At 44.3% G+C, this 17,852-nt stretch overlaps 1 protein-coding gene across 1 annotated transcript in view; it reads left to right on the top strand.

The window, feature by feature from the left end:
- The first annotated feature begins 2,407 nt into the window (after window positions 1-2,407).
- celsr3 (cadherin, EGF LAG seven-pass G-type receptor 3) overlaps window positions 2,408-17,852 on the top strand; it is a 103,033-nt gene continuing 87,588 nt past the window's right edge. Inside the window, exon 1 of the mRNA XM_065961384.1 lies at window positions 2,408-8,247. Coding sequence (XP_065817456.1) covers window positions 2,547-8,247 — 5,701 coding nt within the window. The 5' untranslated portion in view covers window positions 2,408-2,546. The remainder of the gene's footprint in view (window positions 8,248-17,852) is intronic.

Raw genomic sequence — 17,852 nt, 5'->3', positions numbered from 1 at the left:
TGACTGACTGACTGACTGAGGCTTGTGAGGGCATCTGAATGATAAAGAAACCTGGTGATGGTGCTCAAGGCTGGAGGGAGCATGCTGTCAACTACATAGGGATAGGAGGAAAAGGAGGATGGTGGGATTCAGGGGCTTTTTTGTGCGTTCAAATCTTATTTGGAAAAGGAGGATATGCATTTTGGAGCACCATATTTCTCTGGCAGTGCTCCAAGCTTCCTGCAGCTCTGAGAAAAAAAAAAAAACAGACAGAGATCCAAACAGACTGGGATACACACACACACAGAAACCCACTGCCATGCCACAGTACTGTAAGTCTTGCCTGTTATTTAGTTTAAACATATTTTGACCAACTGAGATTTGGTTTAGATAGCATGGGATGAATAATGTGCCTTTGTTTCTTTTAGCAGCACAGCAGCAAGAGCACTTCAGTGTGTCAAGCTGGATGTAAATCTTCCACTAAATTGGAATAGCTTTTAGCAATCATTTTCCTTCAGAATTAAAAACAACATCATTATGTGCAATGTAAACTCTATAATGGCACTGGAGCTGGTTGTTAAAATGTTCCTGGGTTTTGTTAGGTACCAAAATTATTGTTTCTGAAATTTGTAAAAAAAAAAGGATGCATAGTAGAACTTAAAAAAAAAACCAATATGGATTCACGTTTGCAACTTTTTTGGTATCTGATTGAATAAAAACTAAATAGGAGAACCAAGCATTTTGGCCTTTAGGCAGGCCTCACTGTCACTCATCCAACGACGCAGAACATTGGTATCTTGATCCTAAGTAATGGACTGGGATTTCTTTAAGCATGAGAAAAATAAAAAAAAGAATCCTCTAGTACGTGCACAGTACACAGACACAGGGGGATGAGACACGCGTGTGCACGCACATGCTCGGTCGCGCAACATGGGCCTTAGATTTGGCTGCTTCCGCAGTTTCTCTGGGCGCTGATGCACGGAGTCCCCGACTGACACGCCTTGTGTTTCTCCTCCCATAAGCCACAGGAAGAAATCATATTCAATTCCCACCGTGTTATTACAAAAGCCACACAACACCCAGCCGGCATTATAAATTGGGATTGAATGGGGAGATGGTGAGTGAATGTTGGCGGACATTTGTACACTACACATTTGCATAGTGGGATTTTTTTTTCAACAAGTATCAGGAAATATATCTGTCCATTTAACCAGGCGCAAATTAGTGTTAAATTTGGATGATTGCTGGATTGCATCCGTGGCTCTTAAATGACATAAATTAAATCTATATACAATTTCTATAACACAAAAGTAAATAAATGTATCCCTATGGCACTATTATGGCCTCTAAAACATGGTGTAGTCTATTCTTACACAAAACATTATTCATACTAAAGTCAGTGAACTGATGTCTATGTGCGTGTGCATGTGTGAGTGGGTGTGTGCGCGTGTGTGTGTGTGTGGCGAGAGGGGGAATTACTCATGGCTGGTAATACGGGAGATGACGTCACTTAAGAATCGAGCTAACCTGACACTCAGAGATTACATCAGTGGACAGGAATATACTGTGTTCTGTTCAGCTTGATAAGAGTAACAGCAAAATGCGTTCCAAAGGGTTGGATTAAGAAAAGAAACAGATAAAAAACACTAAGGCCTATACCAATAAATTCAAGTGCTTTATCAAAATAGATTTGACAAAAATCTTGATATTGTTTACGCTCTTTTCGTAAAGTTTGGAAGAGATTTTCTCCCATTTATGAAAAAGCAATCTCACTGTTGCACAATTTTATTACATTGTTAATAGAATCTCATAAATAGGCTTAATTCATAAGAATGTGCAGCATCGTTGTGTTTTTCTGTGCTAAACCCTAGTAAAGGTAAACCTGTAGGGCTTTTGTAAGGATGATAATTCTTCTGATGATACGGTGATGACGGTATGATTGTGTAAAATACAGGCTACTGTCCCCCTCTTATTCCAGTTGTTGATATGGCTGCCGCCGCGGGTGCTGTGTAACAGCCCTGCGCACCGGAGCCAACCATTAGAGGAATGAGAGAGAGAGAGAGAGAGAGAGAGAGAGAGAGAGAGAGACGGGAGCAATAGGGGGAGGGGTAGAAAAAGAGAGAGGAGGAGAGTGTGACTGTGTGTGAGGATGGATGGATAGTCTACCGGGCTGTGCCGGCACTGCTTGAAGAGCGCGCACACACATACACACTCTCAGAGGGTAACGTGTGAGCCAGCCAGTAAGTCGGTGAGAGTGTGTGAGCCATGTTGGATGTGAATGAACGGGAGGAGAAATGCTGCTGCCGCGCCGCTCCTAACGCTGAGACCTCCTGCTCCACGGACCTCAGCGGGTAGATGCCAACTCTCCAGGCTGACGGAGAGACGGGGGAGCCTGGGGGAAGGTGTCGGGCGGTGCCGGCAGTCCTGGAACTGGCCACCTAGCCAGAACGAGGGAGAGAGTGAGGTAACAGGGAGACGGGAGGACGCACTCGAGAGAGAAAGAAGGAGAATAGGCAAAGGTGGAAGAGGGAGAAAGGAGGGGAGAGGCAGAGAAAGGAAGAGACTAAATGGCTGCACCGCTACCGGGCTTCACCTCGCTCCTGCTCTCTTCTTTGGCACTCCACCTGCTTCTCCTCGGCCCTTTGTTTGCCCTCACCCCGGGGACGGGGAATACAGGAGGGGCTTCCCACCGGTGGACCCCGGGCCTCTGCTACCGAGACGCCGGTAAATTGAGCCAGCAGTTTCAGCAGCAGAAGTGCGAGAGTGCAGGGGAGTCGCGGTGGGGCAGCTGGAATCTACGCCCAAGCAGGTGGACCGAAGAGTGGATACAGTCTGGAGGATGCTCTGGATTTCAGCATGCAGGACGGACGCGGGGAGGATATCACCGGGATGGGACGAGGGGGATATGGAGGGAGAGACTTAATGAAGTCGGGACGTTATGGAGGAGTGGAAACGGCCCTCCGGCTCCACCAACGCCTCCCCCTCTTCTCCTCCCAGGTGTTAGGAGCAAGTCGAGCTCTGATGGCGTCGGCGGAGGAGAGGGAGTGGAGAGAGAGAGGATGAGGATGAGGAGGAAGGGCGTTGTTTCTCCTCCCGCCTCACCTGCCTTCACCTCCTCGCCGGTTCTAAACGGCAAAAAACGGGCAGTACAAAGGACTAGAGTGTGCGCACAACGGTGGCCGGCGTCGTGGCCACACCTCGCCAAACGTGGCGCCGCCGGAGCCTTTGTGCACGCCTTTGGCCTGTGCCGGGCACCCGGAAGTGGAAAGATGAGAGGGGAGAGGGCTTGTGAGGTGAGGATGCTCTCTGCTACATGGTGCTCCCTGACACCAAGGCATCTTTACAGGTCAAGCCACAACAAACAAGCCCGCTCCCCGGCCGGCAACATGTCTTCTGGCACCGTGCCATCCTGTTTCTCTTGTTGCTTTTATCCTCTTTCTGGGTATAGCTTACTTCACTGTCAGGCTTCAAACTACACCTCCAAATCCAACATCAATTCAGGCTGTATCAAGAGATCAAAATTGGACAAAATTCTTCATTCATCAGCTTTTTATTCCTCCCAGACCGGCTTCACTGATCAAAATCAGCCGCATCCAGTTTATAGGAACAGCAACAACAGCAGGGATGGGGATGCTGATGGGGGCTCAGCCAGCATGGACAGGAGGGCTGTTAATTGTTCTCATTTGGGCAGGCACAATGTTATCGATCCCAGCAGCATCAGAGAGGGGGGTGATGATAGCAGTTTGACTGGGTGCATTAGGAGCAGAGAGAGGGAGAGGGGGAGGAAGAGAGGGGGAGATGTGGAGGAAGAGAGGGAAGCGTGCAGATGTAATGCCCGGGCGGCGATTAACCCCAGTATCAGGACACTCCTAGATTATTGTGGACTCCTTGACCGTGACCCAAAAGCAAGTTCTAACAGTTTGTGGCTTGTTGAAGAGAGAAGGGAGGGGGGAGATGGAAGAGAGGAAGGGCGGAATCGAGGCAGCAAATGCATTAATTTATCCAATTATCCGGATAATGATTTGGCTTTTCCGATTCTGACTTTTTCATGTAGGGCTGATAATGAGCTTCAGCATGGGAAATCAGTGCCAGCAACCAGAGGGCAGAGCAGTCCAACCCGAGGAGAAAACAGTAAGGTTCCCGGTGGTTGCTTTGGTTGTTTGGGGAGAGCAGAAAAGGGGGATGGTTATTTAGCTGCGTTTATGGCCCCGGAGGGAGGCATAGCTCAGAGGAATGTCCTCATCCAATTTACCCCCAGCAGCATAACAGAGACTCCAGGCCAACATTTTCTCTCTAGGAAAAGCGCAATTCCTGAAATCACATCAAAATATCCTGGCCCGATAGTCACTACGCCCCCTCACACACAAACAGGCGGTTACGCAGAGAGTGTGAAACCATCCAGACCGCGTTTCTCTGCTGAAGAAGTAAACGCAACTTCAGCTCCAGAGCCTGCTGGTGACTCAGTGTTTTTCTCGCCTGCTAAGTTTCCCGTTACTTTTCTCGGTGATGTGTCAGCCACGTCTCGCCCAGCACTGGCAATTACACCACGTCCTCTCACTCAGCCCGAGCACTCCACAACAAATCACTTCTCGTTTTTCTCGGAAATTAACCTGACCACATGGCAGGGTGACTCCGCTCTTTCTCCTCAAGAAGTGATTTCAGCACTATGGACAGCTCCCCTCGACTCTCAACGTGTGTATTTGTGGAGCAAATTTAACACTAACAGTAACAACAACATTGAAAAGGAAGGAAACGAGGAGGCTGACGGATACAGTCATACATCTGAAACAGAAAAATCGCCGTGGCGTGGTCAAAAAGAACAGCTGGACCTATGGGAGAGTGCGCTGCGAGAAATGGTAAACGCAGGGTGCGCTGACAGCATCTCCGGCGACTGTTCACCCACCGAGCAAGGGAATCACGCACATATGCAATTAAAATCGGGTAAGCAAGTGCCATTAGAGCTAGAAGGTGTCAGACACTCAGAGAGGCAGCAGATGGGGGCTGAGGGAGAAAGGGAGAGGGGTGCAGAGAAGGAGGGAGAGGGCTTGGAGGGGTCCGCCGCTGTTGGGGGAGGGAAATTACAGGTGGGGGTGGGCGAAAGAGAGGCGCGGCTCATGGCAGGGAGAGAAACAGGGGGAGAAGAGCAAGAGGAGGAGGAGGAGTGGGAGAGGGAAAGGGTAATAACAAAGGCAAGCCAGGCAGAGGAGAGAGAGGCAGAGGGAGGGAAGGGTCAGGATAGGGCCAGTAGCATCAGCACCATCACACAAGCACATAGCAGGATGGGGAAAGAAGAGAGCCAGGCAGATGAAAGCCACGAGGTAGGAAAGGGGGATAAGAGGGGGGGAGAGGAGGAGGAGGAGAGGCACAGTTCAAGGGGAGAGAGGAGTCTGGAGCGACTGATAATAGTAGCAGATGATGAAACCTCACAGGGTGATAGGGGGAGGAAGATTCTGATGCCATGGCCTCGCTCACGGCGTGCAGCAAATAGACACCCCCATTTCCCCCAGTATAACTATCAAGTCCAAGTAGCTGAAAACCAACCACCCGGCACCTCAGTCATTGTCATGTCCGCCTCAGACCCGGACGCAGGAGACGCAGGCAGGGTGAGCTACACAATGGCCCCACTCATGAACAGCCGATCATCCGACTACTTCCACATCCACCCAGACACAGGTCTCATCACAACCACTCAGATTCTGGACAGAGAACACATGGACTTGCATTACTTCCGAGTCACAGCGACAGATTTTGGCTCCTCACGCCTCTCTGGCACCACGATGGTTGCTATTACTATAGCAGACCGGAATGACCATGCTCCCATTTTTGAGCAGGCAGAGTACAGGGAGACTATCAGGGAGAATGTAGAGGAGGGGTATCCCATCTTACAGCTCAGAGCGACCGACTTAGACTCCCCTTCCAATGCCAATATCCGTTACCGCTTTGTGGGTGACTCTGTTGTTATTGCAAGAGCAGCCTTTGAGATTGACCCTCGCTCTGGCCTTATTACCACCCGTGGAGCAGTGGACCGGGAAACAAACGAGCACTACACACTCCAAGTGGAGGCCAGTGACCAGGGGAAGGAACCAGGGCCACGCTCTGTGACTGTCAAAGTTTTTATCACTGTGCTGGATGAAAACGATAATGTGCCACAGTTCAGTGAGAAGCGCTATGTAGTAGCAGTAAGGGAGGATGTAAGGCCTCACTCTGAGATCCTGCGTGTGAGTGCCACAGACCGGGACAAGGACAGTAACGCTGCTGTTCACTATAACATTATCAGCGGTAACAGCCGTGGACAGTTTTCTATCGACAGTGTCACTGGAGAGATTAATGTTGTGGCACCTTTGGACTATGAGTCAGAGCGGGAGTATACGCTCCGTGTTCGTGCACAGGACAATGGCAGACCACCACTTTCCAACAACACCGGTATTGTCAGTGTACAGGTGACGGATGTCAACGACAACCCACCCATCTTTGTCTCCACACCGTTCCAGGCATCTGTCCTTGAGAGCGCCCCAATTGGTAGTTCCATCCTCCACATTCAGGCCATTGATACTGACTCTGGTGATAATGCCCGCCTGGAGTACAGGTTGACTGGCACCAGCTCTGACACGCCGTTCATTATCAACTCTGCAACAGGCTGGGTCACTGTGAAGACCATTCTGGACCGAGAATCTGTAGAGCATTATTTCTTTGGTGTGGAGGCCAGGGATTATGGCATGCCCCCACTTTCTGCCACAGCGAGTGTTACAATAACAGTGATGGATGTTAATGACAACCGCCCAGAGTTCCTTCAAAAGGAGTACTATTCTCGCCTGAATGAGGATGCAGCAGTTGGCACCAGTGTAGTGACCGTCACCGCTGTGGATCGTGATGTCAACAGTGCTGTGACCTATCAGATAACAGGAGGAAACACCAGAAACCGCTTTGCCATCAGCACAGCAGGAGGGGCTGGACTTCTTTCATTAGCCCTCCCGTTGGACTACAAACAGGAGCGGAGGTACGTTCTAACAGTCACTGCCTCAGACCGCACACTGCACGACACCTGTCAGGTGCACATCAACATCACAGATGCCAACACACACAGGCCAGTATTTCAGAGTGCCCACTACTCTGTCAGTGTGAATGAGGACCGACCGCCTGGGAGCACTGTGGTTGTGATCAGCGCCACTGATGATGATGTTGGTGAAAATGCTCGAATCACATACTTCCTCGAGGACAACATCCCACAGTTCCGCATTGACACTTCCACAGGGGCTATAACACTCCAGGCAGAGCTCGACTATGAGGACCAGATGACCTACACTCTGGCTATAACAGCTAAAGACAATGGCATACCACAAAAATCAGACACAACATATGTTGAGGTGAATGTGAATGATGTGAACGACAATGCACCTCAGTTCCTCAGCCCCAGGTACCAGGGAACAGTGAGTGAAGACGCCCCTCCTTTCACCAGTGTCCTCCAAATCTCTGCTACTGACCGCGATGCACACGCCAATGGTCGCGTTCAGTACACCTTCCAAAATGGTGAGGATGGGGACGGAGACTTTACCATTGAGCCTACATCTGGAATCTTGCGCACTGTTCGACGTTTGGACCGCGAGAGCGTTCCATTCTATGAGCTCACAGCCTATGCAGTGGATCGTGGTGTACCTCCTCAAAAAACCCCCGTGCACATCCAAGTAACGGTCCTAGATGTGAATGATAATGCACCTGTCTTCCCCGCTGACGACTTTGAGGTTCTTGTAAAAGAGAATAGTGCCGTGGGCTCTGTAGTGGCCCAGATCACAGCCACTGACCCTGACGAGGGCGCCAATGCTCAGATCATGTACCAGATTGTGGAGGGCAACATCCCCGAGATCTTTCAGATGGACATCTTTTCAGGAGAGCTCACTTCACTCATCGATCTTGACTATGAAGCCCGCAACGAGTATGTCATTGTAGTCCAGGCCACCTCAGCACCTCTAGTTAGCCGGGCTACTGTTCGTATCCGATTGGTTGACCAGAATGACAACAGACCCACTCTGCGGGACTTCCAAATCATCTTCAACAACTTCGTGTCCAACCGTTCCAACAGTTTCCCCAATGGTGTAATTGGGAGAGTACCTGCCCACGATCCCGATGTGTCAGACAGGCTGTACTACACCATCGACCGAGGGAACGAGCTTCACCTGTTGCTTCTGAATCATACCAGTGGAGAGATCCGACTGAGCCGAAAACTGGATAACAACAGGCCGCTGGTGGCTCCCATGCTGATCACCGTCACAGGTAAGAGACCGTGAAGGGGAAAAAATGGGGGGAAAGGATGGGAGGGAGTGTGAGTCTTTGTATGTGTGTGGTGCAGTAACTTCAGACTCCCCTGTAGCTTTATTCTCTGTAACAAATACTGTGAAGATAAGCAGTCTGACTCCACAGGTTTGAGTGCGAGTAAGAGTGGGTTGTGAGTGATAAGACAAGATGACATTTGTTCAAGCTCTGGGAATTGCTTTTTATTTTTTTCTCCTCCTATTTCTTCTCGTGTGCTTAAATGGATGCATGATGAACTGGGCTTCTTGAAAAATTAGAATCCAAGCCCAGCTGTAGTACCTCTGTCTCAGACATTAATACACAAGCTACATTTAGACCCTTTAAGAGTAATGTAATGTTAATACATCCCTTTAAGTCCCTCAGTGTGAAAGCTCTTAGGAGAAATTGTGTGTACTTATGACTGTGACATTCAGAATGAGATAGAGCTTTTACTTTGTTAGATTTTTCCTGAAAATACGGTGACGAGATGAATGCTAGTCGGCTTTGTGAGTTAAAAAATGAGGAAAGGAAGATGAAAATGTGAAAACAAATGAAATTTAATAACATTTTTCTGAGTGCTTAGTATGGATTTTGTGTAAGAAAAGATGACACACCAAAAAGGGGGAAAATGTGAATAAAGTGTAAAAGATGTAATATCATTTGGAAGACATTTCATCAATGTGAGATAACTGACCATAATTAGCCATATTAGTAGTTTTTCCACATCACATCTTAAAGTCAGCATTTTGCTACTGCAGGCAGTTTGGGCATGGCAATGAGAATTTTGCAAGCGGAGAAATAGGGTGGTGATTGATTTCACAATATCACACACCTTTGATTGACAGATGAACTTGGCTAAGTTGCCATAGTGATTTTGTACAAGTAAAAGCCATCTATCTAGGAGGGGAACAAGGGTGCTATGCAAGTAGAGCCAATAACTGTCACTTGCAGTTCAGTAAAGAATGTCAGTATTTGCTAGTTGGGATATACTTCCTCTTGAAATGGACAGAGGGGAGTTTTATCTTCAAGGTAAATTCACATGTCATCTGAATAAAAGTTTAAAGTGTGTCTTGGCTCTATAGAATTTATATTTGAAGCTGTTTTGAGGTTTTCTCATCTCCATAAGAATATAGTCATCTGTGTTATTTCCATCCAATGGTTAAAGTTTTAAAGTGTCTTTACTTTTTGAAATGAGGCAATTTAACTGGAATTTGTACACTGATGTGTATTATTTGTTGTATTTGTTTGTCTTTCAAGCTTTTGCTTTAAGATAGAGGCTTCCCTAAAGCCTTACAGGCTGCTTTGCTTCTCATGATCAAAGCCCTTGAAACTGAAAGAGAGGAATAAAATGAGAGCAGCGCTGTTGTTTTGAAAGCTGGGTTAGTGCTGTGTTTGTATCTTGTCAGACAGATTTAATAGAGGAGTGCTGTCTTGGGACTGTGTGTGACCTGCTACCCTATTTACACTGCTTTTATAGCAGCCTCACTGGTGGCGATGTCGCCTATTACATATTCATTTTGGTGTTATTTTGGATAGTTGACTGAGTGAGTAGGGGTGGTAAAGACTGTGAACAAATCAGTGGGGCAAGTAACTGAGATTGTGAGTGAGTGAATTATTTAGTAAGTGAATGAGTGAGTGAGAGATTTCATGTGAAAAGGGCTGAGTGAGTGTACTCAATAAACAAAGGATTGAGTGAATGAGAGTCTGAATAAGTGCATGAGAAAAGTATTGAAGACAGACTGAGCGAGTAGTCTGAGTTTTAGTGCGCGAGTAAGTAAGACAGAGATTAAAGAAGTGATGTTATTGGTTGATAAAGAGACTACAAATATGACTTATTATGAATATGTGAGAAAAGGTTTTGTGTTAATTGAACACCTGAAATAGTGACTAAATGAATCAGCAACTGAGTTAGTGACAGAATGAGTATTCAAAAAAAACAAAGTGAACGAGAAGCATGTGGGGCAATCAAATGACCGATTTAACAAGTGAGTGAGAAGGAAAGTGAATGTTATCTCAAGACACTTTACAAAAAGCAAGTAAAAGACCTTACTCTTTGTTATATTATCTACAAAGACCCAACATTTAATCCACCATGAACACATTTAGCATAACTACAGTGGCAAGAAAAAAAACTTCCATTTAAGAGGCAGAAATCTCGGGGCAAAACCAGTCTCATGACGAACCACCTGCCGAAACTGCGCTGGACATCACTCAACGAGAACTTGCATGAGTGATTACATGAGGAGAACAGCTGAGGAAGTGAGGAAGTCAAAAAATGAATCACTAATGAGTGGAAGGGAAGCAGCTACAAATATGCAAATGAACAAGTGAAGCAAGCAAGTGAACACCTTACATATGTGTGTTAGTGTGTGTGTGTCAAATGATGTATCTAAGCATAAACGTGTGTGCCAACCTTTGCCTCCATCTCCCTCTTCTAATGTGCATTGAGCTTGCTTGAACCAGGCGTGTGGATTCATTTCCAATTTTTACACTGTTTCTCTCACTGTAAAAGTTCCCCTCTCTCTCTCTCTCTCTCTCTCTCTCTCTCTCTCTCTCTCTCTCTCTCTCTCTCCATTACTGCAGGATTTGACAGTTATGAGATTATAATGAAACAACAGTGAGCCCGAGTGAGGCTCGGAGCAAAGCTGTCACTTTCATTGTGCGCTGTGTATTATCTGTGACTACCCGTCCCTCCTCCACCCATCACTTTTCTTCCTCTCCTTTTTTTCCCACCCGCCCTTTAATGGTCGGATGAATACTTCTCAGTCATTTTTGTATTCTTTGCACTATACTCTGTCTTCCTTTTCATCATCATTCTTTCCATTTATTTCTCCTTTGGCCACTGTTTCTCATTTTATGTGCCGCTCTCCTTCTTCCATCCATCTCTAAAGTCTTCACCCTGTGTTTTATTTCCCATCTTTCTCTCCTTCCACTTTTCTCTTTCCTCTCCCCCCCTCTTTCTTTCCCTGTAATCCTCTCATAACTCTCACGGGCTGTTTTCCTTCCATGCCATATTCTTTTCAACTCTGCTCCTCCTTCCTGCTCTATGGTTTCATCTCTCCTTATTTCCGCTCTTTGTGTATGTGTGTGTGTGTGTGTGTGTGTGTGTGTGTGTGTGTGTGTGTGTGTGTGTGTGTTAATGTGTATTGAAGTGCCTGAATGTGTTGTGTATTTGTGTGTGCAGCTCTGCAGGCATGTGTGTGCATGATATTTATGTACATGTAACTTTGAACAGTGTTTTCTGTTGGTGGAGAAATATTTGTGTGTATGTGCAAGATTTGTGTTTGCAGATAGTAGGCTTGTCTTACGTACATGCGTGTGTGTGTGTGTGTGTGTGTGTGCGTGTGCGTGTGCGTGTGCGTGTGTGTGTGTGTGTGTGTGTGTGTGTGTGTGTGTGTGCGTGTGTGTGTGTTTGTGTGTGTGTGTGTGTGTGTACTCTCAGGTGGCTCAAAGCTGTGCACTTGAGAGTGTATTTATGTCTTTTCAATGAATAATATCTGTGCATGGCAGAGTGTGCAGGGAATACACTCCTCTCTTTTTCTGCTTGTCTTGCTGTCTTACTTCCTTCGTCTCTCGTACTTTCTTTTCTTATATTCTCTCTTTGTTCTTCTCTCTTCCGCCTCTCTTTTCTATCATTCTCCAGTTAGCTCCAAACTATTGATTCTCCGTTTAAATCCCACATTTGTGGTATAAAGAGATAAAAAAAAATCTGCATCCATGCATGTGTTGCCAGCAGTTTAAGCAGCTACCCTTACACACATGACACTGGCTTTAGAGACATTTAGTTGAGGCAAATAATGAAAAAAAAAACATAGTTTTAGTTTGGCACCCCCCGGACAGCATTAGCTCAAGGTGCCCTTTAGCAGAACAACCCCCAACTGCTCCTGTGGCCAGCAGCACAGACTGTGGTTTTACTGGCTGGCTCCCAGTAGTGAATATGGGTAGCAGCAGGGCTGGACTGGAAAAGAAGCATGTGCCTAAGTGGACTTCCCTGGATAGATGAAGGTGAAACAAAGACTCACTGCTAACAATCTGTCTTTTTAACAGCAGACATTTAGACATGGGACTGCAGGAAAAGCATACGAGTAAGCACAAATAAAAAGAACAAGTCAATTAATGAATGAGTTAGTTAATGCCTGTGTCACTTTAAGGGTCAAGCGATCAATCAAGATAACTGTCCTGAGCTTACTGAAGCACTTGAATAGAGCCACCATTATTGTCACTAACAACATCCGTTCTTTTCCGACTAAAACAAGTCCAGATGTCTGCTGTGGAAAAGTCTCATTGGCAGTGTTAAGTTGTTTACAAAAACACATTTGGTGTTGGTCTAGTCTATTTTGTGTTTGATTAGCAGATATCTAATTAAAACAGGAGTTTTCTTTGGCACTGGCTAAATCACTATTGCAAAAAAAAAGGGATTTTAAACTTTTGATTAAAAGTTCTAAACAACATCAGCCTCATCTCTCAACCTCACAGATTCCCTACGTCTCCACCACTGTTGCTTTGAAAGCAGGTACTGGATATTGAAGTGCAGATTGCCAGACCCCTTCAAAAGTGAAAAATACTTTTAACTAGTCATCAAACTAAAAAAAAAAGGCCTACCTGCTGTGTGGCAGTGTTTCTAAATGTGATTTTGTTCTTTTATGTAGTGAACTCAGTGTTCAGTACAGGGAGAAAAAAATCATTAATCGGCTGAAAACAAACATATGCAGTACGCAGCATGAGTACAGAGTTGCTTTTATTATAATCCAGTGGATACAAAACGCATCAAAAATTCATCTGGAGGTCAGGTTTTGAAATGGTAAATGGACTTGAGCTATAGGACTTTCTAGTCTTTTGACTACTCAAAGCACTTTTATACCGCAAGTCACACCTACACATTCACACACTGAATGCAGAGGCTGCTTTGTAAACTATCCATCAGAAGTAACTGATCCCATTCATGCACATTCATTTATATGCCATGAGGAAGCGGGAACAGCTTGGGGTTAGGTGTCTGACCCACATTGGACATGTGGCTACAGGAGCTGGGGATCAAACCCCTGACCGACTCTACCAACTGAGCCACAGCCGCTAATCTACTACTCTCTGTTTAGTTTGTTTTGAGCAGGTACTCTCCTGTACTGAACAAAACAGTAAATATGCTTGTTAAATGTTAAAACTATAACCCAATGAAGGCTCTAAAGCTGCACATTTAGTGATACTATTTTGTATCTTTGTCAGTGTTAGCATAGCTTTTATATGACGTAAAACTTAAAGCCAGTGTGAAAAAAGTAGCAACAGAGCTAGAAAGACTGTTCAAGATTTCTAAAGGTACAGTGGTGCATTCAGTACAGCTTTATGAACAACTACTAGTTCTTTTTATTCTTTATTGCAGACACAGTAATAATGAATGTCCTCAATATACAAAACAAACTTTGTCCAAATTTGGCAAACTTAGGTGGTCATTTTCCACCATGGTCAGTGTTTAATGGCTGCTGTATGTACAGTATATGTTTGCTGGCTGTGACACAGGTCAGTGTCATGAGTACACTTTACAGTAGATACATGTAGGTCATTGCACTGATGTTGATGCTGCATGTATATGACAGTACAGTGTGTGTTACACTTCTGTTTTCGACACGCTGTTGTTGTAGTATTTCTTTGTATTTTCATCTATCTCATGTTTTTGTATTAAATGCCATTCATGTAATGTCTCCAGTGAAGAAAGATAAGTATACAGTACAGCACAGAACATAAATGTCATGAACTAGTTCATAATGTCATGTTGTGATGAAAACATGGTTTGCCCTTTGACCTCCAGGAAGCCCCACAGGCTTACTTTCACCACCAAAACAAATTGGTTTTATATAAAAGCCCTTTGAAAAGCTGTGTATGGTTGTGTTTGTGTGTTTGTGTGTTTGTGTGTGTGTGTGTGTGTGTGTGTGTGTGTGTGTGTGTGTGTGTGTGTGTGTGTGTGTGTGTGTGTGTGTGTGTGTATGTGTGTGTGTGTGTGTGTGTGTGTGTGTATGTGTGTGTATGTGTTTGTGTGTGTGTGTTAATATGTGTGTGTGTGTGGTTGTGTGTTTGTGAGTGTGTGTGTTTGCATGTGTGTACTCTGCATTGTTTTGAATAGTCAAAGATTATCTAGCACAACTTTATAGAGTTGTAGAGGAGAGATCGCTTTAATATTGCAAATTAATATTGCAAATTAATTCACATATTTTCCAGGTCAGTACACTTCTGTAAGAACTCTTCAGGCTGCACATCGTTTACTGTGATGAAAATGAAAAAAACAATATTAAAAACATGCATTTCCCTAAAGGCCAACAAGATTGCTAACTTTCCTTTAAGTAGGTTTAAATGAACAGTTTCAAAAATTCACTCATGTTTGATACTTTCTCTGCAGCTACTGATAAAATGATACTACCACATATAAACTGCTGTGACACAACAGCTATTTATAGATTAAGTGAGCACACTGTTTGAACTCTACCTCTCTCTGCTCATTCTCTACACGATGGTTTCTTCCATTTTACACACGTAAATGAATAGAGATCCTGCAGGAATGAATATTAAAGACTTATTTTAATTTACTTTGTCTACAAAAGAGAAAGAGTATATGGACAAACACAACACAGTGAATTCTGTTTATATCCCTTGTCTTTATCTTTATCTTGATCTTTTTGGTCAAATTATTTTTTTTTCAATCATGTAATAGCTTTTCTACTGGGTTGCAAGAAAACATTAATCTTAGACTACATTTTGGCTTCATGTTTATTTTTGTGGACAGAGGAAGAAAGGCTGGAATGACAACACTGCATCAAGGATGACAGATGGACAGAGACTCCTCAAGTTTCTTGTTTTGGCATTGGCTATAGCCCACAGTAGCCTGTGTTCAATAGATTTGAATCTACTATTTATTATTATTGATCAATAAATACAAATATCAGGCGACACTGATTGAATTCAATGCAACCCCAAGGTTGGAAAAGTCTGCTTTACCGTGTTTTCTATAAACTAACAAAGGTGAAAAACACCGTGCATAGCTTAGCTTCAACCCCCCAGTTTGACTTGACTAATGATTGTAAAGATTCCACAGTTTTCCTTTGTTGCTTATGTCTTTGGCTTATTGCCTGCACCCTCTTCTGTCGTTTAAGACCAACTTTTTCTGTCTGAATGCTCATTAACCTTAGTTTAAAGCTCTTTACTCTGTTTGTAATATCACCACAGAGCAGCTGCTGTTTGGAGTTTTTCTGTTGTTTGCGAGCAGATGGAAGTGACAAATAGAAACCGATTACAGAATGCAATTTCAAAAGAGAACCATCAATTGATGTTGTCTGTGCTCTGTCACTATGAACTGGATTTTATTTCTTGCATCACCTTTTTCTTAAAACATTTCTCTCTGTGTGGCACAGCTCATATTTGCTAGGAGCATCCAATGCAGTATCTAGGTGTGTTTTGCTACACCTTTAGCTAATTACACATATAAGACACCAGATATTTACAGAGAAAAAAGTGAGACATCGCACCAAAGAGTGCACTAACCTGCCCCTTACCCACAGAATCATGATCACACAGCATTCTCCACTCACATAGCAACAACCATGACCTACATCTATAGAACATACAGGCCAACCAGGAGTCAGCAGCCACACTATAGAGGAACTTTTAGCAGACCATTAGCTTCCATTAGCGGTACTCTCCGACATCTTCGGCCTGCCAGGAGCAAGATGCATCTACCTACCATCAGAAGCTAAATGCTTCATATTAAGCAGAGAAGGTCGAGGGGCTTGTCACAGTGACTCTCTCTAGAAGCTTTTTTCACTGGATCTTTAGTGGCCCATAACCGTGACACCGGCTCTAGGATCTAACCTTTTACCTCGAGAGGTTTTAAGACTGTCCAGTATATCACCATGCTTTGATAGCTGCATACTTACAACTGTATTTAAGCAGGTAGATCTGCTGTAATAGCCGACATCAAGGAGTTGGTAAGAGATGGAATTATTTTGTCTAGAGGGAGATTCAGTGTGTTTTTAAGCTTTCTGTGTATGGACATGACTCTGATGTTGTGCAGTGGATTTTGTAAGGTTACTAAAGGCCTGAGATAGATGGTAGATGGGTTGAAGGGCCATGACTAGCACTATTACAGCATCACTAGGTTCAGTGCTTGACATTTTAAAGCATGTGTTGAAAGGAAAGTTTGCTATCCACACAGTTTAAGTATATGGTTTCTGCTTTTTTTTGTAGGTAAAGGCTCAAAGAAATAAGTATGTATATTTATTTGAGACTCAGACAGTGCTGATAAGGTGTCTTCCATTCATCCTAGATTTGTTATATTACACTCATTGCTCTTTACTTCAAATGCCAAGTATCTCACCTGGGATCTGCCCTGCACAAATACAACTCATTTGACATTTTCTCTTTCTCGGTTAACTCTGGCGTTTGAGTGACAGGACGAGTGCTGGGAAAAAGTGATAACTAAGGCAACATTATGCACAGGGGATCACCATGACAGTGGAGAATCAGGCATGGTGGGCTGCCATGAGTGACTTGTGACAGACGTTTTCAGCGAGCTGGGAGGATAACAAATGCATGTTCCCTGCTGAGGGGTTTGCTGGTTGTCTGAGAAGCCTCTGCTACTGAAATCTGCTCCTCACATTTCTTTTTCTTTCTGAGTAGACATGAAAAATGTGTACACCGACAAATAACAGTTCATTATTAATGACCTGGGAATCTTTGGGTGTCTCATGATTCGATTTGATTTCAATTCTTGGATTCATGGATTCATGGATTCAAGTCTATTTTTGAATTACATCCTTCAGGATCTACTCCAGTCATCTGTGAGACTGGCTGAATGTCTTACTGCTCCATTTGGAATTCTACTGAGTTAACGAGCTAGCCTTAGCACTTAGCAGGGAGTGACTGATTAGCCCCCCCCCCCCAAAAAAAGAAGAGATTTTTGGAAGTTATGAATCTATTTCAAATTTTAGAAGATGGGGTGCTGGTGGGGCAGTGGTTAGTGTGCATGCAATGTATGGAGGCTATAGTCTTCCAAGCGGGCGGCCCAGGTTCAAATCCGGCCTATGGCTCCTTTCCCACATGTCATTCCCCACTCTCTCTCTCTTCCTGATTTCTGGCTCTATCCACTGTCCTATCTCTCCATTATAGGCACAGAAAGCCCAACAATAAATCATTAAAAAAAAAAAAAAGATAAGAATCTCAGTTTTTACATAAAACTTTTTTTCTTCGCCTCTGCTTATTAAACTCATCAAATATGTGAGATACTGTTAACCTGGATTCTGTTTTTATATCAGCCTTTGTGGTGATGGACGGTTTCTCCTACCTTCAAGTTTTTTTTTTTTTAATATGCTGTTCAACTTATAGACTTTGCATACAGCTAAAGTGACCCATGAGTTTTATTCATAATTAAATGTAACACAACTCTGACTTGTTCTCCACACTGCTCCCCTGCAGTCTGCAGTGAAAGTCAGACACTTGCTGTACATTTCAATGAGTTGTATTATGCAGGCTGAATACGGTAATAACAGATCCAATCTGCATAATGAATGAAACCCAGAAAAGTTTAAGTTCAAATCTTAGCAGCA

This window comes from Labrus bergylta, chromosome 12, assembly GCF_963930695.1.
Source record: "Labrus bergylta chromosome 12, fLabBer1.1, whole genome shotgun sequence".
NCBI lineage: Eukaryota > Metazoa > Chordata > Actinopteri > Labriformes > Labridae > Labrus > Labrus bergylta.
Note: the sequence above shows the minus strand (reverse complement) of the source record. Positions and strands in the feature narration are given on the sequence as shown.